Source organism: Armigeres subalbatus, chromosome 1, assembly GCF_024139115.2.
Source record: "Armigeres subalbatus isolate Guangzhou_Male chromosome 1, GZ_Asu_2, whole genome shotgun sequence".
NCBI lineage: Eukaryota > Metazoa > Arthropoda > Insecta > Diptera > Culicidae > Armigeres > Armigeres subalbatus.
This window is the reverse complement of record NC_085139.1, coordinates 30,685,324-30,705,226: the sequence shown is the minus strand read 5'-3', so window position 1 is coordinate 30,705,226 and position 19,903 is coordinate 30,685,324. Positions and strand designations below refer to the sequence as shown.

General features: G+C 40.6%; 3 protein-coding genes across 5 annotated transcripts in view; 1 reads left to right on the top strand and 2 right to left on the bottom strand.

The window, feature by feature from the left end:
• Positions 1-490: 490 nt before the first annotated feature.
• LOC134208237 (uncharacterized) lies at positions 491-7,291 on the bottom strand. 2 transcript variants are annotated; one of them, XR_009978564.1, is made up of 4 exons: positions 6,187-6,323; positions 5,904-6,051; positions 4,658-4,817; positions 491-2,051 (listed from the first exon to the last, which is right to left on the bottom strand). XR_009978564.1 is itself a non-coding variant. In XM_062684274.1 (3 exons), the coding sequence occupies exons 1-3, from the start codon at positions 7,269-7,271 to the stop codon at positions 1,918-1,920; spliced, it is 564 nt and encodes a 187-aa protein (XP_062540258.1). In that variant the 5' UTR covers positions 7,272-7,291; the 3' UTR covers positions 491-1,917. The 2 variants fall into 2 exon arrangements, 1 of the variants encoding a protein (XP_062540258.1); XM_062684274.1 differs by lacking the exons at positions 5,904-6,051; positions 6,187-6,323 and adding an exon at positions 7,002-7,291.
• An 81-nt stretch (positions 7,292-7,372) lies between these two features.
• LOC134206071 (uncharacterized) lies at positions 7,373-8,798 on the bottom strand. Its single transcript, XM_062681751.1, has 3 exons — positions 8,624-8,798; positions 8,419-8,561; positions 7,373-8,065 (listed from the first exon to the last, which is right to left on the bottom strand). Exons 1-3 carry the CDS (start codon positions 8,796-8,798, stop codon positions 7,373-7,375), a joined length of 1,011 nt encoding a protein of 336 aa, XP_062537735.1.
• A 6,397-nt stretch (positions 8,799-15,195) lies between these two features.
• Positions 15,196-19,903, top strand: part of LOC134223530 (lysM and putative peptidoglycan-binding domain-containing protein 1) — a 39,809-nt gene continuing 35,101 nt past the window's right edge. Inside the window, exon 1 of one of the 2 annotated variants that reach the window (XM_062702700.1) lies at positions 15,196-15,774. In XM_062702700.1, the coding sequence (XP_062558684.1) occupies positions 15,712-15,774 (63 nt within the window). In that variant the 5' untranslated portion in view covers positions 15,196-15,711. Of the gene's footprint in view, positions 15,775-18,368; positions 18,499-19,903 lie in introns of those variants that run through there. The other variant, XM_062702718.1, reaches the window with a different exon arrangement.

Here is a 19,903-nt window from a genome sequence, read left to right as displayed (position 1 = left end):
TCTTACAGTACTGCCAAACAGGATCGTTTTGTGGTACAAATGGACCCATAATTAGCATAAAAAAGTGCGAGAATGCTTTCATCTCACTAACTGTCGTTCTAATTACTACTGTTCGTTCCTTTTTTCTTGCTATGTACATATCAGTAATGTCTGGCATACGTTTTAAAGAACTATCTAGTGCTGTTTTACTGAAAACATGTTTTGCTACATTGAACTCTCTTAAAGAAACATACCGTCTTTTGTATATACAGTGATTTAAAATAGCAGTAAATCCAAACGTGCATACACCACTACAGTAAAAATCATGCATTGGATCAACACACAAATTTTCAACAGCATGAAATGAGGGTAGTAGGTTAAAACTGTTTCATCCTTCAAACCTGTTTCGGAGGTTTTTGCAGACTAACATCTATGTTGTAGCATTGAACAGTTCACATATGATCTTGATGTCCCTCTGTATCATGCTGACATTGTTCACGTGTTCTTTACAAAAGCGACAATAGAAGTTTGCATTGAATGACGAAAATTGTAGTAATTGGTGTATGCCAAGGTTGTCGCCCTGTAGTAAAACTGTGACAAACCTCACATTCTTGTCGATACCATCGACATTAAGAATAGTACTTCGTTCTTCAATATCTTTGAATACTTCCACTACGTATTTAAAAAGCATATTAAATCCTTTTTCAGTTAAATCTACTTTCTTAATCATTGCTGCAACAAAAATGTTGCACAATTTAGATTTAAATTCTTCGGGCAAAACTGGGATTGAATAGTAGACACCACAAACAACGTGCCTTTTGTTATGTGAGCTGAGGTTATCATTAATTTCGAACTCATCTGCATACAGTGAAATAGGTATAAGAACCTCGTCTGGATACTTCTCCTGAATTTTCTTCCAATTGCTTCCATTTACTAAACTGGTTATGAATTCGGAATTTTGATATGCACTAATTCGTTTCATTGTAATGTCTAAAACACTCGGGCAACTGAAAACGGATTTGAGTTGAAATTCAATATCCATAACTACCAAATGACTTTTTTCTTGGACGTCCAAATCCGATTCATCATGTGTTACAACTGCATCATTCACAATTGTTATTATTTGTGGCATACGAAAAATATTATTTTCTTCTAAATATTTCAAAAATTTATATTCAGTATCAATCAATTGAAAAGGATTTTTTAATTTTGACAGATAACTTTGAAATTCGAATTCTGTTTGAGGATCATTTGCATTCATGTAAGGAAGAAGTTTTTCAATTTCAGTTACTATGCCAGAATTAAGTTTAATTGCTTCTCTTTGTATCAGTTTTACGTCACTACGGGAGATATTTGTTTCATTTGTTGTGAAATAAGTTTACTGTATGATAACTGTTAATTATAATGATGTTCTTTTAAATGTTGTTCAACACAACATAATTGCTGTTGATTCATCATTGTTGACAAATCTTTCTAAAAGTTCGAAAAGAGTGGTACATATCATATCAGTGGTTAGTGAAAAACACTGATTGTTGTGTAGGATGCTACAAGTACAACAAAAAACAGTGGAAAATGCAGCGACATTCGCAAAACTCAAAGCTGTACCAAATCCTTCGAATAGTATAAAGCTTGTTTTTGCTTAATATCATAAAATTATACTAAAAAGCATAATTTCAGATCGAAACTGTTTGTTGTTGCTGTTTTCACAGTGATGGGCAACGGATGCGCGCACGGATTGACTATCGAAGGCAGATTGTTTCAGAATTCATTATTCAACGATTCTTAAACTACAATCAGGGCAACTACATTCGATGCTCATCTGAATTTGTATAAACGTTGCTGTGCAAACGTTTTCAACAATATTGTTGTCATATACATTCTGTTTAATAAACATGATCAAATGTTGTTTATGCAATGTTTGTGCACTTTTTCGTAGACTTATTGCTCATCCGTCTCTGCAAATGAAATGATCTCCTCTTGTGCAAATAAGACCGATGGTTTGAATGTTCGTGTTACTTTTGTTGGTCTTAGATGGTTGTTCAACAGAAGCAGTACACAACAGATTTGTTGACCTGCAAGCGAAAAAAAAATTAATTGACATTAAAATATACGCACAACGAACGTTGGTTAATTAAGAAAAACAGTTAGTGATTTTCAGTAGAAAGTAAAAGATTTTTAAATCTACCAACAAAAAAATTGTCACTTCGGTAACGGGTCTAGGGAACTATTCAATCGGAAACTATGGGACATAGTTTCCCCGTTTAATAAACCTGTTGCGAGCAACTCAGTTAAGGATGAGTGCCATCATCAGGGATTGAACTTATCATTTCATTATCATTTAGTATTTAGCAAATAACTCATTCCAGAAGTGGAATTCCGAAAAATGTTGTATGGCGGACTTTTAGCACTATTTCCCCTCTACAATTTTGCCTAAGGGTTCATTGCTCTACGTCTGATATTTACAGCGTGAGACGCTAGTATCATTCAACATACTAAATGATAATAACACTTATTATCATTTAGTATATTAAGTGATACTAGCGTTTAACGATGTAAATATGAGACATAGAGCAATGTACCCTAAGACAAAGTTGTAGAGGGGAAATAGCGCTAGAAGTCCGCCATACAACACTATTCGGAATACTGCCTCTGGAATAAGTTATTGGTTGAATACTAAATTATAATGAAATAATAAGTTCAATCCCTGGCCATCATGAGCTAGACATTTGCATGCACAAACAAATCAAATTTCTCAGGTTCTAATATACAAAGTCTAATGCCCAAAATTATTGAATTGTCACTTATAAATTTAAAGAAGGGAAAATGAATAATATTATCTCTGATTCACGAACCGTTTAATTGTGAATAATAGTTTTGTTATAACTCACCAGAAAATGTTGAAAAATAAATTGTACAAGCGTCGAAATAAGCCAGCGTAGGACTAATCTTGTTAATACAAATAAAAGAAATATACAACCTCACTTTTGAAATTTCCACTACACAATTTTCAAATGTAAACGAAAGACTGTTTTTCTGCAATCCAGTTTTTGAATGTGAACGGATTACTAAAAACTACGACTTATATGCATATATACCATATATTGTTTATACCTAAATAACGACAGCCTTTCTTCCGTACCTGTGGTTGACTACCTTTGGTTATGGATTTATATTTCCTTCGTTTATTGGCTTCGCATCCCACAACTGAGAATACCCACTACGCAGTTTGGGGCCATCCACAAAGTACGTCACGCTCCTAGGGGGAAGGGGGTTACGAGCAGCGTGACGACTCATACAAAAAATTTAGAGGTTTAATACAAAAAGTGTGACGAAGGGGGGAGGGGGGGTTGAAAATCGCCAATTTTTGCGTGACGTACTTTATGGATCTTCCCTACTAAAAGATTTCTAATGTGCCGTCTGAACAAGCTATATCACTTGATACACAGGAAGTTGATATCAATGTTCGTATATCTAGTTTTCACTATGGATAATGCAAATGATTTCTCATGTCATGTCAATGTCTCATGTTACGCAGTCTTGGGGCAATCCAAAAAGTACGTCACGTAAAATGGTAATTTTCGACCCCCCCCCACGTCACGCTTTTTGTATTAATTCTCTAAAAAAATTTAAGGATAGTCACGCTTCTCGAAACCACCCCTCCCCCTAAACGCGTTACGTACTTTGCGTATGGCCCCTTGGGGGAAATTTCGAAAACACCATTCAGTGCCAAAAGAGGTGTCTTGGAACCAAACATTGCTACATGGATGCTAAATGCACCGAGGACGTCTGTCATGAGAAAAAAGATTATAAAAAATCATATCAATCAACGAACAAATGTTGTTTCTACTTCGCAACGGGTAACAAGCACTTCAATGAATTGAAATTTTTTAATATACCTACGTATGCAAACATTGCTGCCAGTAGAAAAAAAATCGTTTCCGTAAATTTACAATTGTGTACCTATTCAAAAGATATTTTAGTTACTAGATGAAGATTGCCGCTTCGGTTCCCTTTGTTCTGTTGCCCGGAACATGTTGGGTACCAAGCTGTCAAATCGTATGGATTTTCCTTCTTTGACATTTAGCTCCCCTATCCTCGCCAGCAAAAGATGTTCCGGACATCGACAATCTTTATCTGGTAACTAAAACATCTTATACCTATTCCCAATAAGATATTACGCTGCTGATACAGGTAGCATTTTCGTTTTTGACATCACATGATTGAATAATACTCAAGACAATTGAGGGGATTAGAAGCAGAGGGGTGTAAGGGAGAGTCCACAAATAACGTAACGCTTAGAGTGGGGAGGGGCGGTTGAGCGAAGCTTGACGATCCATACAAAGTTTTCAGATGTTTCATACTATAAGTGTGACATAGACGGAGGATGGGTCTAAAATACCTAATTTTTGCGTTACGTAATTAATGGATCTTCCCTAAGTGACATTTTGGTCAAATTTGGGTTGACTAGAGCGAAAAAAGCGTTGACCTTATAAGAGCTTTGCGGCAATATGTTGATATAGTAACGCGAAAAATATTCAATTAAATATTCTAGAGCGGACCGAGAATCGAACTCGATATCTTTGGATTGGAAATCTTACGTCTTTGCTCGCAATGCTACTGGCCTGGCCTAGCTTTAAGACAAATATTTTCATTCAATAAGAAATAAAATAATACGTACACTGACTCACGTTAGATGACTTCAGAAGTTTCAACGCAGATTTCGAGGGCTCTTCCTTGTATGGCCTATCAATATACTTGATAATTTTAGGAAGTAATAACTCCCACTTCTTCCAGCCTTCCCTGTTACCAATGCTTAACAAGTGAAAATCAATGTCGACCTGGAAAGAAAAAAAAACTGCTTAATACATCTAAGTATATAAGAAAGGGAAACATATCACTATTGGGAACAATGTTAAGTAGTAGACATCATTGATTACGTAACTTGTTATTTACTTGGAGCCTTCCTTGGCAGTGCGATAAAGGCAATAAAGCAAGAACATGCTGCTGGTGGCTGGATTCGATCCCCGGTTTGGTCTAAGATTTTTTCTCAACTTCATTGGGCATGATAGTATCATCGTGTTAGCCTCATGATATACGGATGCAAAAATGATAATTCAACTTGGTAAGCTGCTATTTAATAAATGTGGAAATAGTATGGTGTGAGGCGGGAAATGTCCTAATAGGGGATGTAATGCTAATAAAAAGATGTGATTCAGTTACGTAACTACTGATGTCCATGGAATTTTTTTACAACGTTTCTCCTGCCCTCACCATACACACTTTTTGCAGTGCCCCAAAATCTAGGGCTTACTCACGCTGAATTTGTTCCAATATTGATTTATATATTCATTCCCAATAAAAATACATACTAACTTTTTCACTCATACACCCACTGCCTTAAACATATATTTCAATAATTTCATAAATTGATTTAGTAACATTACTGCATCAAACAAATGTTCTGTCAAATCATATTTCTGTTGTTGTTTCGCTATTTTTGTCAGCACCATTAGCACAAACTCTCAGGCACAGACCAGTAGTGGACAACTTTTATAGATGCATTAAGTTCATTTGGACTGGACTGAAACGTTTACCATAGAACCCCACACAAAGGATACGTTTGCCAAGGGAAATATGTTAAATGCAACACAAACGCACATAGGGACATAGCCGCACATAGGACTTTTAACATAAATATTAAGTAGGATTCGTCGTCAATCGATGATCATTCGAAGACAGCGACAACCTGATAATATGTGTATGCTTCTTATAGATGTTATATAGCCTCATTTTCCTTGATGTTCCAAATTTAGATCTCTTTCTCAATACATCAATAACACAAGACCTGATTCCTTCCTTGCATTTCAAACTTTGAAAATGAATTGGAAATCAAGAGTAGCTTGTGCAACACTTTGTTTACGTACGTGTGTCTTTCTTGCAAACATTGCATGCTTTCGCAGGAGAATACATTTTTCACTGGATCGAATTCTGCAATCACGAGATATGCATCAGGGAAGTAAGATGTTTTCTTCCGTCACTTCCCAGCAGCGTACATGGTGCTATCCGTTCAATCTGTGGGAATATTGATTCAGATTGAGCTACATTTTTAATGAATATAGAATGAAGTGATGTCTTGAAGAAGACAGCCAAACTATTTATGTATCAGCAAAGGATACTAATCGAAACACAAAACATAATTGAACTTACCTATCGTTCTACTGTTTATAACTTAGAACAGGAACAACAGCCTCCACCTGGATTTATGTTTAACAAGTAGGGATACTGGAATTTATAAACACTGAACTGCTCCAAAATTATTTAGAATAAAACTAACTCGTTGAATTTAATATTTTTCGTCTCAGAAGTTTTATTTTGTTAAATAGGTATATTTTGTTGTTTGACTGTCAAATTTAATGATGATGTCAAAACTTGAAACAATGTTTTATAGCATAGGTGCGAGGAAAAATGCACATATGTGTGAACTGTTGAATGGAACCGGCATAAATAATTATTTAAACACTATTTATGTTCGTATCACGGGATTAACATATCATTTGGCTTTGAACGATAGCATTTCTTTTGTCGGTACATAGTTTTAATAAAATGCTGTGCGAACAGGTGCGAATATATAGTATCTAATAAGCAGAACATAGTAGTATTATTTCGTATATGGGTTACAGTTAGCCCCCAAATACGGACCGTTAACGAAAGCAGTATTTATACAATTTGACCGAGAATTTGACAAAGGGGTCGTTCAACAATTATGTCACAGGTTTTAGGGGGAGGGGATCCAGGATCTAAGGTTTTGTGACACTACACATACTAGGTAATACTAAAAAGCGTTACAGAGGGGGGAGGTCTAAGGGGGGTCTAGATATCCCAAAAAAAGCTGGACGTCATATTTGAATCACCCCAAAGTTCCGGTTATCCGGCTTTGTATATGTAGGTAGGTTGAGAAGGACAAAACATTTTGTGAATATTTCCGTTATATTGTGATATTTATAGGAGCAAATTGTACTTACTAGTTGGTAGCCGAATTCGTCATTATAATGGTGGTATTCCTGAAAAAGTGTTGTTTGCTGGTCGGACTTTCTTAGCATCGATTTTCGCAGCGGAAATGAATAGGTCCACTTATCAAGTGTGGCAGACCAAGGCTTTTCGTTTTGTTGGAGCCACACAGCTGCTTCCTTCGCCTCCTTGGTAATGACGTCAGTCGATGAAAGTGAATTACTCTGGCTCTCGTTTAAGTGTTCCTCTTCTTTCCACTTTCGTTTAGCCGTCTTTTGCTTCATATTGACAATCCGATTGTAAAGCTTCCTGCCTGATTTTTTAGATCCTCCTCGCGCAATAAAGTACAATTCCTAACAAAACAAAAGACATTTTTACATTAAACTTAATAAAATGTAGAAAGTTGCTTACTTTTGGTTTCGCCTTTAAACAAGGCTGTGATGGAGTTGACGTATTCCTCGAGGACTCGCTCGTTCGTCTCGGCTCCTCGCTGACAATGATAGTCTGCCACAATCGCCACAAGTTCCTTTTGGCTGTCCTTCGACAATAGGCCCAACGATCCTCTTTGTAAAATCTGCTTCCCTGTGACGGTGGTGTCCAGCAGACGCGTAAGCGTAGCAGGAGAAAAATGCATCGAGCATGAAGCACATCCGTCGTTCTTTTCGGCGCCTATTTCTGAATTGCTTGATTTTTCGTGAACTTCATTTGCAGCTGAATTGACGTTTTCAGAAGGTGTATCTGATGACGAATTGGTAGTTGCCGTGGGAATTTGAGTGGGAAGAGTTTCATTCGAAGTTGAGGGGTTGTTCAAGAAACGGGGCATAGCGACAATCACCGAACAGTCTTGACTAGTGACTTCGGGACACACAGAGCTTTGCGTGGGTGAATCCTTTTGACACACGACTTCATCTTGAGTTGCTTCCTTGTCTTGCGCGTCACTGACATTTTCATGGTTCGTGCTTGTTTCCACAACTACCACTTGTTCCTGAGAAAACTCTGCATCAGATGTGATTAATTCCTGTGACTCTAGCCAACATTCTTCAACCTCCACTTTTGAAAATCCGATGATATCGTGTCCCTGCAACATGTAAAACATATTTTATAAGCCGATATTTAAGCTGCATATATAATACGCCAGCATGGTCTTGCGGCTACAAAGCAAGACCATGCTGAGGGTGGCTGGGTTCGATTCCCGGTGTCGGTCTAGGCAATTATCGGATTGAAATTGTCTCGACTTCCCTGGGCATAAAAGTATCATCGTTTGGCTACATGATATACCAATGCAAGAATGCTATCTTGGCTTAGAAACCTCGCAGTTAATTACTGTGGAAGTGCTTGATGAACACTAAGCTGCGAGGCGGCTCTGTCCCAGTGTGAGGATGTAATGCCAATAAGAAGAAGTAGAAGAAGAATATAAATAATGTTTCTTACGTGTTCCTGCCTCCAGCTAACGATTCGTCGGAAAATTTCATCGATATTCCATGTCTGTCCCTCAGAGCTCCGAGTCTCGGCCAGCAACGCCACTAACTCGTCCTTCGATATATTAATCAAAGTGCTCGAATCAAAATTTTGACCTAAATTATATAAACAATACGATTGAAAGCAATGATAAAAAAATTGAAATGTTGAAAGATACCTTCAAAAATCCAGAATAAATCTTCTGGAAGATCCATTTCGTTGAGCACTATAGACGCAAGATCTGTCGTGGACGCCATTTTTTTCAAAACTGCACGCTTCTTGACACGATTGCTTGCTTCCTTGTCTTGCGCGTCAATGACATTTTCATGGTTCATCCATTTTATGTGTACCATGTTATCGATTTTTGCTATTGTACCTGACTTATACTTTTTATTTGTTTTGAAAGTAGCAGCTATAATTTCTAAATATCGGATATATATTTTACATTTTCAAAAGTATTAATGTCATATAGAATCGATAGCTGATTCTTTCTGGTCATTTTATAAGTTTCTGCACATATAAAAAACTATTGTTTTTTTAATAGTGATACATTTTTAGTTCTCGAACGCTAAGTTTTCCACCTCCTGTTGCTCTCGAGCCGAGTCGCTTTTGGGTTATGTTGTTTTGGGTTATGATTCCGCCGGGAACTGCAAATAATTAAAAATGAATGATTTATGGTGACATCACCGACAAACCGACGGGCCTCTCGGATTCCAAAATTGGCAAAAAATAATACAATCGTTTTACTCCGAGTGTAGTAACTCGTTCTGTCATTACTAACATTAACGTTCATTTGAAAGAAAAAGTCGAGAAGAAGAAAAAGCAAAATGCGCACAATTCACCAGCTGTTCGACGTCAACATTATATGCACGTTTCAAACAATCTACACAGCGATGTAGATAAAAATAACCAAGAAATAAAAAATCTTTTTTGATGCTTAAATCGACATTGCAGACTTTACGATCATTACACACATTTTCGAAAGTCGAATGTTTTTCATTTGGCGAACGAATCCTATCATAAAGTTCTCGATATTTATAATATCGAATATTGATTATTATGTAGGAGCTGATGAAATAAATTAAAGAGTGCATGACCAAGTTTGCCCGCACACTTGTGAAAGCTGTTGTGTAAACCATCGCATAGATGGAGCTAGGTAATGAAAGGAGAGTGATTGCCAAGAAATTTGAAGAACTGTATATGGGAAGGCACGTCGGTTTGTCGGTGGTGACATCTTTCAATAATTCAAATATTTACCACAAAAGTCTAGCCATGCCCGTCTGTCGTATCAATGGTTTTTTTTACAGGTTAAAGGAGTAATGAAACTAATTAGTTCTAATCGACGGTAAATTCTTCTCTGACATCACGAACGTACGCACTTACCGCAGTGCAAATATTGAATCCGACCACTTCCTCGTTGCAGTATGTCTGCGCTCAAAACTCTCGACGGTGATCAACACGCGTCACAGTCGTCCGCCGTGGCTAAACATTGGGCGGCTACAAGACGGTAGACTAGCCCGAGACTACGCGCAGCAGCTGGAAGTGGTACTCCCAACGGAAGAGCAGCTAGGCGCAGCATCTCTTGAAGATGGCTGGAGAGATATTCGATCTGCCATTGGAAGCACCGCAACCGCTGCACTAGGCACGGTGGCTCCGGATCAGAGAAACGACTGGTATGACGGCGAATGTGAGCAGTTAGTTGAGGAGAAGAGTGCAGCATGGGCAAGATTGCTGCAACACCACACGAGGGCGAACAAGGCACGATACAAACGGGCGCGGAACAGCTAAAACTCGATTTTCCGGAAGAAAAAGCGCCAGCAGGAAGATCGAGACCGTGAATAGACGGAGGAACTCCACCGCGCTAATAACGCACGAAAGTTTTATGAGAAGTTGAACCGTTTACGTAAGGGCCACGTGCCACAGCCCGATATGTGTAAGGACATAAACGGGAACCTTCTTACAAACGAGCGTGACGTGATCCAAAGGTGGCGGCAGCACTACGAAGAGCACCTGAATGGCGATATGGCAGACAACGGTGGCGGTATGGTAATGAACCAAGGAGCACGCGCGCACGACATGCGACTTCCGGCTCCGAATCTCCAGGAAATCCAGGAGGAGATCGGCCGGCTGAAAAACAACAAAGCTCCTGGAGTTGACCAACTACCAGGAGAGCTGTTTAAACACGGTGGTGAGGCACTGGCTAGAGCGCTGCACTGGGTGATTACCAAGGTTTGGGAGGATGAGGTTCTGCCGCAGGAGTGGATGGAAGGTGTCGTGTGTCCCATCTACAAAAAGGGCGATAAGCTGGATTGTAGCAACTTCCGCGCAATCACATTGCTGAACGCCGCCTACAAGGTACTCTCCCAAATTTTATGCCGCCGACTAACACCAATTGCAAGAGAGTTCGTGGGGCAGTACCAGGCGGGATTAATGGGTGAACGCTCTACCACAGACCAGGTGTTCGCCATACGTCAGGTATTGCAGAAATGCCGCGAATACAACGTGCCCACATATCATCTATTTATTGACTTCAAAGCCGCATATGATACAATCGATCGGGACCAGCTATGGCAGCTAATGCACGAAAACGGATTTCCGGATAAACTGATACGGTTGATCAAGGCGACGATGGATCGGGTGATGTGCGTAGTAGAGTTTCAGGGGCATTCTCGAGTCCCTTCGAAACGAGTAGAGGTTTACGGCAAGGTGATAGTCTTTCGTGTCTGCTATTCAACATCGCTTTGGAGGGAGTAATACGAAGGGCAGGGATTGACACGAGTGGTACCATTTTCACGAAGTCCGTCCAATTATTTGGTTTCGCCGACGACATTGATATCATTGCAGGTAGCTTTGAGAGGATGGTTGAAGCCCTAAATCAGACTGAAAAGCGAAGCTAAACGGATTGGACTAGTCATCAACACGTCGAAGACGAAGTACATGATAGGAAGAGGCTCAAGAGAGGTCAATGTAAGCCACCCACCACGAGTTTCTATCGGTGGTGACGAAATCGAAGTGGTTGAAGAATTTGTGTACTTGGGCTCACTGGTGACTGCCGATAATGATACCAGCAGAGAAATTCGGAGACGCATAGTGGCTGGAAACCGTACGTACTTTGGACTCCGCAAGACGCTCCGATCGAATAGAGTTCGCCGCCGTACCAAACTGACTATCTACAAAACGCTTATTAGACCGGTAGTTCTCTACGGACATGAGACCTGGACGATGCTCGTGGAGCACCAACGCACACTGGGAGTTTTCGAAAGGATAGTGTTGCGTACCATCTATGGTGGGGTGCAGATGGCGGACGGTACGTGGAGGAGGCGAATGAACCACGGGTTGCATTAGCTGTTGAGAGAACCATCCATCGTTCACACCGCAAAAACCGGAAGACTGCGGTGGGCTGGGCACGTAGCTAAAATGTCAGGCAGCAATCCGGTGAAAATCGTTCTCGACAACGATCCGACGGGAACAAGAAGGTGAGGTGCACAGCGGGCAAGGTGGATCGATCAGGTGGAAGACGATTGGCGGACCATTCGCGTGGTTGGCGAAATGCAGCCATGGACCGAGCTGAATGGAGAAGACTTTTATGTGCAGCACAGGTCACTCCGGCCTTAGTCTGGTAATAAATAAAAAACATAATATTCCACAGAACCGGTCCGAGGATCGCAGATACTACGATCGACTTTTGACCAGCATCCATGTCGTTTATCAGCACCCTATTCTGAAAATAACTTTTCAGTATCCTGCACAGGTAATCCGGAACTCTCAATCGGTGCAGGGAGTCAGCAATAGCTGCCCAGTTAGCATTGTTTAACACATTTTGTACATCAAATGTAATCAATGCACAGTACCTAATACCTCGCCTGTTAAAACCTCTCGCTATCTTGGCCGTATCCGTTACCGATCGAATTGCTTCGATGGTAGAACGGCCCTTATGGAAACCATACTGGTTGCTGGATAAGCCACCAGCACACTCTGTATAAGCCGACAATATATTCAGGATGACCCTCTCTAGCAGCTTTCCAGCTGTGTCGAGTAGGCAAATTGGTCTGTATGCCGAAGGGTCCCCCGGCAGTTTGCCGGGCTTCGGTAATAGCACCAATTTCTGCCGTTCCCATCGATCTGGGAAGTTTCCTTCGTCCGTGCATCTCTGGAGGCAGCTCCTGAACATAGCTGGATCAGCAAGAATAGCGTGTCTAAGGACCTTATTCTTCTTCTTATTAGTAACATTACATCCCCACACTGGGACAGAGCCGCCTCGCAGCTTAGAGTTCATTAAGCACTCCCACAGTTATTAACTGCGAGGTTTCTAAGCCAGGTTATCATTTTTGCATTCGTATATCATGAGGCTAACATGATGATACATTTATGCCCAGGGATGTCGAGACAATTTCCAATCCGAAAATTGCCTAGACCGGCACCGGGAATCGAACCCAACCACCCTCAGCATGGTCTTGCTTTGTAGCCACGCGTCTTACGGAACGGCTAAGGAGGGCCCCCAAGGACCAGGTTTCCTTGCAGCTACGATAAGCTCTTCGTTAGTCACTAGCGGTATCACGTCGACTGACTCGTACGGGGTAGCGGGCCAGTTCGATGATTCATGCCTCGGAAACAACCCTTCGACTATTTTGGCCAACATCTCCGGAGATTTCTCAGGTGGCGTGCTGTTAGTCCTAGCCATCACCATCCTGTATGCATCTCCCCATGGATTGTCGTTTGCCATCCTGCACAGCCGCTCAAAGCAGGCTCTCTTACTACATTTGATCTCGTAGTTCAGAGCTCTGCTCGCTGTCTGGAACACCCGACGTCTCTCGACCTTTTCAGCGTCTGTTCTGGCACGTCGCAGCCTTCTCTTTGCTCCAAAACAGGTTCTACGAAGCCCTGCAATTGTATCAGTCCACCAGTACGCAGGTTGCCGATTTCCGGGAGGTTTGGTCCTCCTAGGCATCGTCACATCACATGCACGAGTTAGTACATCGATTAACTCATCGCCACTTAATCCCGTTGTTCACCTCACCCATCGTAGTGATTCCTCCAAGAGTTCTGGGTTGAACTGCGAGGTGCGCCATCATAGATCGGTCTTGCCGATCCGCTTTGTGGTTGCGACGGGGGTATACCGGATCATAAAACGAATTTCCTGATGATCACTGGAGGTAGACGAATCTTCGATTCCGCCTCCTCTCTGTCTTTCTCCGCCTGCTTCTGCTCCTTAACAAGTTTGCGGAGTTCACTCTCCGCACTCTTGCTTGTCTCTAGTAGGGACCTCCACTCCGATTTGGCCTCCACTACTAGGGCACAGAGCGCCTGCACAGCAAGTTTCAGGTCCTTGCCGTAATTAACCCGGTTGTCCAACAACGACATGATCACGCCTGAAACATCCGTGATTCCATCATCTGGCCACCGCGTTCTTCGTGGTTCGCCATCACAGATTTGATGACGCGGGTCAGTGTGGGGCCGTCCATCTTTATTTCAACCGGCACCTCCCCAGGTTTTCTACATCGCCTTCCCCCGGCGATCTTTGGGGAGACCTTTCAATGCCACTGCGCCTGGCGAAAGGGTTCTCCTTACCACCATTCGCCTCACCTGCGTCCCTCGTAGTTTTTGTTTTAGCTGGAATCATTTCTAGTGGGTCCCCCTTGCGGCTGCTGTCGAATCCTGCTGGTGTAGTCGTCTTCGCGATCCCATGGTAATCTATACATACCTTGCGGCATGCAGGGAGGCCATGCGAGGGTTGACACTTTCGTGTTCAGAGCCAGATTAGCGCTAGTCAGGAAAGACCATCTGAGGTTACTCCACTCAGCTGCCAGCTGAGCGACAAGATTGTTACGCGTGCTACAAGGCCCTCCACGGTTTTAGGAGACGGAAGAAAGCCTGGCCATTAGCTCATTCGCCGTTTCAGGTCGGTGTCGCCCGGCCTTACTAAGAGAATAGAATAACCAGACTACAGTGACCTCACCCCAACTAGCGAATGCCGTTCGCTAATTGGGGCGTTTTGACAAGCGTGAATGTTGTTTACTTTTTGCATTGAACAAAAGAAAATATTACGCGCCAGAAAATATCAATCCCGCCAAACACGGAAACAAAACGTCAACGCGTTTCTGACATCACATTCTGACGTTTAGCTGCTTTTTAATTGGGTTTCGCCTCAATTAGCGAACCCCCAACTAGAAAAACCCAATTAGCGAACGTTCACTGTACCAGCCCTCGCATTCACAATATTTCAATATCCAGAGTTTGTCTCTGTCCAATAACATACAACCAGTATACCATAATCAGGATCTTACTGGAATCAACCCTGATGTGCCAATGGCACTCCCTGGGCTTGTGCTTTTGAAGCGGCACACAGTCGCTTTGATAGAGTCTGCTTACGGACATTTGTGGTTTTTTGAGAGGGATTTAGCAGAGCCCACTGCTAAACCCCACCACATCCTAGGCAGTTCTCCCTGACTCGCCGACAGGGGCGGAGGAGTCGTCAAGCCCTTGGACATAGTCCCTGCTGCAACAACCACCCCACCCCCTAACCTGGCTGTATAGTGTATAGTAATTGAGATAGTTTACAAAATCAATAATTATAAAACGGAAAGTTATACTAATATTGAACCTATTATACCATTCTCCCCTACAAATATCCAGCCAATTTGTTTCAAAGAGAGAGAAGCCGGCTGTAATACTCACAGCCTTTTCTACTCTCTTTCGCTTTGGAAAACGCTTAACTCGCCAAATGAAGCCAACCGAATAAACTATGCGGCTCAGTCGTCGAGAGCAGAGCCAAGAGATTACGCATATTCAGATTCCGCATAGTTCACGTCCGACAATGTACTGTCCATCAGGATCACATCTCTCATTGTGAGGCCCAGCATTGTTCAAATAGAGTTGATAACGACACGGGGCGGTGCGAGAGCCAACGACAATAACCGGTGGCTGGATTAGTATCAACTGCAGTATTCTACCCAGTGTTAACCAGCTGTTTTGTACGTCCGAATGATGAAACGATGTGTGCGATGCTTGTGATAAGGTTATTAGCAATAATTTAAAACAGTGTCATTACACGGATTATTCGTGCTGGCCTTTGCTCTTATCAACGGTGCTTCTCTGCCAGACAACGCGTGGAGTGGAAGATCATCGTCAGTGTTTATTGATGTTTCAATTGAATCGCAAATTTACGAAAACTTTACATTTCCCAAGTGACTTATTGATGCGATCATTTCTGTGAACTTGACGGTGGTTGATGTGTGTGAGTCTCACAAAAAGAAATTCAAAAAAGGCATGAGTCTCGACACGATGAATGAGTTGAAGCAGAAGTACAAAAATTGGAAATCCTACATCAAGGTACGTTTAAACGAATAATATCCGTTAAACCACGATCAATTTATTCTAACAATTAACACCGATTTCCTAACTGATACGCCCAATATGTGGAGTTGCACCGAATCAGAGCTGACGATTGCTGTTTTGTGTTTTCCAGCGGTAATGCTGGCTGGCTATGGGTGGTTGCTGCTGGCTGAGCTGTTTTTGCAACGACATCAGTGTGGCAATCCTTTTACTCGTTCGACTGCGACTCAAAATGAACGAAAAAAAAGTGCTGATAGCAAAATAGTGAGAGGGACAAGGAGTTAAACCTTTACCTGAAAAAAAGAGATATTTTACCAAAAACAAGCGAAATTGTAAGGGTTTTAAACAAGATTTGATTTACAAGATACGAAGAATTGAAAAAAAAAACTTGCAATCAAAGTGCATCTGATTGTGCAGCACAACGCAGCGGTCATTGACTTTGACAACATTTTGAAGTTTAGCGGTCCGATAATTGCAAAACTGTTGAAATTACACTTTAAAAGAATCCCGCATAATAAAAACAACATGTTATATGGTCAGAATCATTATTACGATGTAAGATATAGCTTCACAGTTTACGTTGCGGTTATCGAATACTTTTCGATCGATTCAACCATAACTGCTCGACATCATCACTAAATGTCAACATATAACATGCTGTCTCTAAAATGTTCTTTATTTCTTGCATTATATGTCAACATTTTATCATACTGTTGAGCGAAAATTTTGCACGCGAAAACAGACGATTTTTTATGGTGACATAACTTAACAACCCATTCAACATATGAACCGGTGCCAGCGAAAGTGGTACATAAACCATTTTTGTCGATTTTGTGTTTTTTACGCTTCTATTAGCAAAGATCTGGTAAGGGAATGACGAAAAAGTGATTTTTGACAACTAAATCTGGAGATATGCACTTTTTAGTTTTTGGTATATATCACAATGGCAATTTCGTTGACAGGAAAAGTGGTACATGTACAGTTCTACCCACTAAAATCAGCTTATCGAAAAGAAAATTTAACAACAAAGATGTTCCCGCAGCAGATTTTAACTCTATTCTAAATTTCAAAATGGTTTACTGCTGTTTAAAATAGTTTTATAAATGAACATGTACCACTTTTACTGGCAACGATTTTCGGTTTCTGTTGCCTTTTGTTCCCATTAATAGTGGTACATGTGCATTTTGTTCAAACAAACTTGAAATGTGTCAAGAAACTTCGCATATTTCTCATTACTACCTTTAGGCACACCAGTCATAACACGTTGGTATAGTTAAATTGCAGAAAATAGCTAATTCGAATTTTAATTTTTGAGGTTTTGGAAAAATGCGTCTCCTGTAAAATTTACTCAATGTAACATGTACCACTTTCGCTGGCACCGGTTCATATTGTTATTTATCAAATAACCGTACCACAAACTGTTAAAACTTTATATGAGATTGTTCATTTACAGTTGTCAACAGTATGGGATACTGTTGTCGACCGCACGGGAAAACATCCATGTACAGTTTGTAATTATGCGGGATTGCAGTTGAATAAATTGCTGGTATCGAACGTCTACTGTATTCCACTTGGCAAAAGTTATTTGATAACTTTAACTGTAATTCAAATGACGCTTTGGGTCACACCTCCTGACTCTACCAGACTTTGAAAAAACGATAAAAATTTTCGTCTGACACCAATTTACCGACCAATTTCGAAAAATGTCAGTTGACCAAGCGACCACTCTCGGCGTAGATAGGTTTTTATTTGAATTTGACATTAAATGTCAAATTTTGCTCTGGTTCGAGGCTTACGCAAATCGAAGCAAACAGATGTTTTCGTGACGATGATTGATTTGATCGGTAAATGTTCCATGTGTTAAAGCAGCCTCACACCTCGGAAATCTTGTCCACGACATTCTACTATGTACATACCGTACTTTATTGAAGCGGTGTTTGCACTATTTCATTCATTTCCCATTTTTTGTTGTATTTAGTCCTTAGAGTCTGTCACGACGAAAAAGATATAGTTTCCGAAGGGGACAGACATTATTTTAATTTTCTATCTCATAACTTTACGATTTCAGAGCAAACAGAATCTCTCATAAATTAAAAAGAGGAAAGATGAAAAACAACCAAAACATTATTTCGATAACACACCTACACAAACTAACACCATAGCCAGCCATTGGAACCCTGTCGGTGGCAAAAGTTTGCGTGGGTGTACTATCAGTATCTTCAAATTGACGTTCCAATCTCCGATTGCCCTTTATTTCATCTATCCACGTACAATCTCGACCGGTTTGTTTTATTTTTAGTCATTAGCGCATATTGCATCACATTCCCCTGTACAAGTCTCGTGTTTTATTGCCATGGTGGTAGACCGAGTGCAACTGTATTTGAGTGGAAGATTCTCCAATCTTGTTTATGCATGCATGTTTGACGCTTCGCTTGGTTCATCATCTGACCGACCGCATGGCGTGGACTTTCATCACCCTATACACAGCATACTCTTTTGCAATACGATGCTCATGGCCTCTCTTACTCTCTGCGCAATATGCTTTGAATTGCTGCTTGCACGGTTCCGATCGACGCAGTTTGATCGTTCTTGGACAGTATCTACTATTTGCTCAAATCGCTTTTTGTGCATTTCACTTTCTAGTTGGATGAATTATAGACCGGTGCTAAATAAGCTGCTTGTTAGGAGAAGTTCTTCTTGTTAACAGCAATACACACACAGGTAAAGTCAGTGGAATCGGTAGTTCTTGGAACTTCGTGACTCAGCTTTTGGGGGTTTTCCACTTCATGTTTGAATGAATAAAATTGTAGGATTAAAACGGTGATAATGGATTGAATGTCAGGCACATACTATCAAGATTTTTTGACCGAAATGTAAATTTCAGCAAAAAGTTACCAAGTTTAAAGACAAATTGACATATTTTTTTAAATATATTTCTTTCGAACGTGGAAAGATGATTTTCATTCCTATCTGCTGCAAATGGATGCTGGCAAAACAATGATTTTATCATTCGTCTTTGTGTTTCACAAGTGGACTACACGTTTCCTGATAACAGCCGTAAAGTGGTCGGTTTCTCAACAGTGATGTAAATATTAGCGAGCTTACTGATGGTGCTAGATCTTATATGACAAGTAAGATAATCAGATTCCAAGATAAATTATTTTATTTTCCAAATGAGGTTTGGCCATGCATTGCAAATAAAAAAGAATTAACAATAAGGTATAGGATTTTTCCAGTAAAGAAAACGAATACCGACTGTCAATCTCGCGTTTAGATTTCAGCAGTGTTCAAATGTTTTTATTGTGTTTGCATTCGTCAATGTGTTAACGGAAGTGTTACAAAACTACATACGAATTTGACTTTGTTTGCTTTCTAACACGCCTGTATAGGATGCGGTGATAATCTTATCTACATTTGATCCGACAGGAAATTGAACGGTGAAAATGTGATGTTTACCTTGATGCCTAATAATTTTCAATCACTTGCCAATGGTTTATGCAAACAAACGGTGCGTCAAGTAAACAAGAACAATGATTCGGATTTGAAGAAAATAAAATGGAATATTTTTCACACAAAACAAGGCTGGATCGATCAACCAATCTACGACGCTCTCTTCTGCTATTTCTTCGTAAGTTTTCTTCAAAGAGTTTTTGTTTCCGAATTCTCGCAATAAATTTGATATGTGGACTTTGATTTTATCCAAGAGCCCAAAAGATTTTTTTCAACAATCCTTAATAATTGGCATGCGGAAATTCAATGTAATCGAGATGACCACCCTTACCTTCGAACCTGAGAGTTCGACTCTGTTCCCCTCGCATTTCCCTATTCGATTTTGCTCGCCTAAATGATAATGCGCGCCAACTTTCGTTCGAAAGCGAGTGTTCTTCAGGATACAGTCCGAATGTCGGCAGGAATTTGTGCATTTCTCAAACTGTTTTTCTGATCAGGAGTTTGAAATTCGCCAATCGAAATATAAACCTTGTCTCATAATGCGCATCACGCACGCAATAAGACACAAATTATAGCATGAATTATTGAAATAGGAGAACTGTTCCGTTTTACAACTCACTGAACATCTATTCATCTTGTCATAAATCAAAGAAATACATCACCAATCTCCTTGCTT

Coding starts and splice junctions, on each gene's coding strand:
- LOC134208237 (XM_062684274.1), bottom strand. CDS start 7,271: ATGAAGCAAAAGACGGCTAAACGAAAGTGGAAAGAAGAGGAACACTTA. Junction 4,818..7,001: donor ACGAATTCGGCTACCAACTA/GTAAGTACAATT, acceptor TTTTCTTTCCAG/GTCGACATTGATTTTCACTT. Junction 2,052..4,657: donor GTCATCTAACGTGAGTCAGT/GTACGTATTATT, acceptor TTTCGCTTGCAG/GTCAACAAATCTGTTGTGTA.
- LOC134206071 (XM_062681751.1), bottom strand. CDS start 8,798: ATGGTACACATAAAATGGATGAACCATGAAAATGTCATTGACGCGCAA. Junction 8,562..8,623: donor TTTATTCTGGATTTTTGAAG/GTATCTTTCAAC, acceptor TATATAATTTAG/GTCAAAATTTTGATTCGAGC. Junction 8,066..8,418: donor TTAGCTGGAGGCAGGAACAC/GTAAGAAACATT, acceptor TACATGTTGCAG/GGACACGATATCATCGGATT.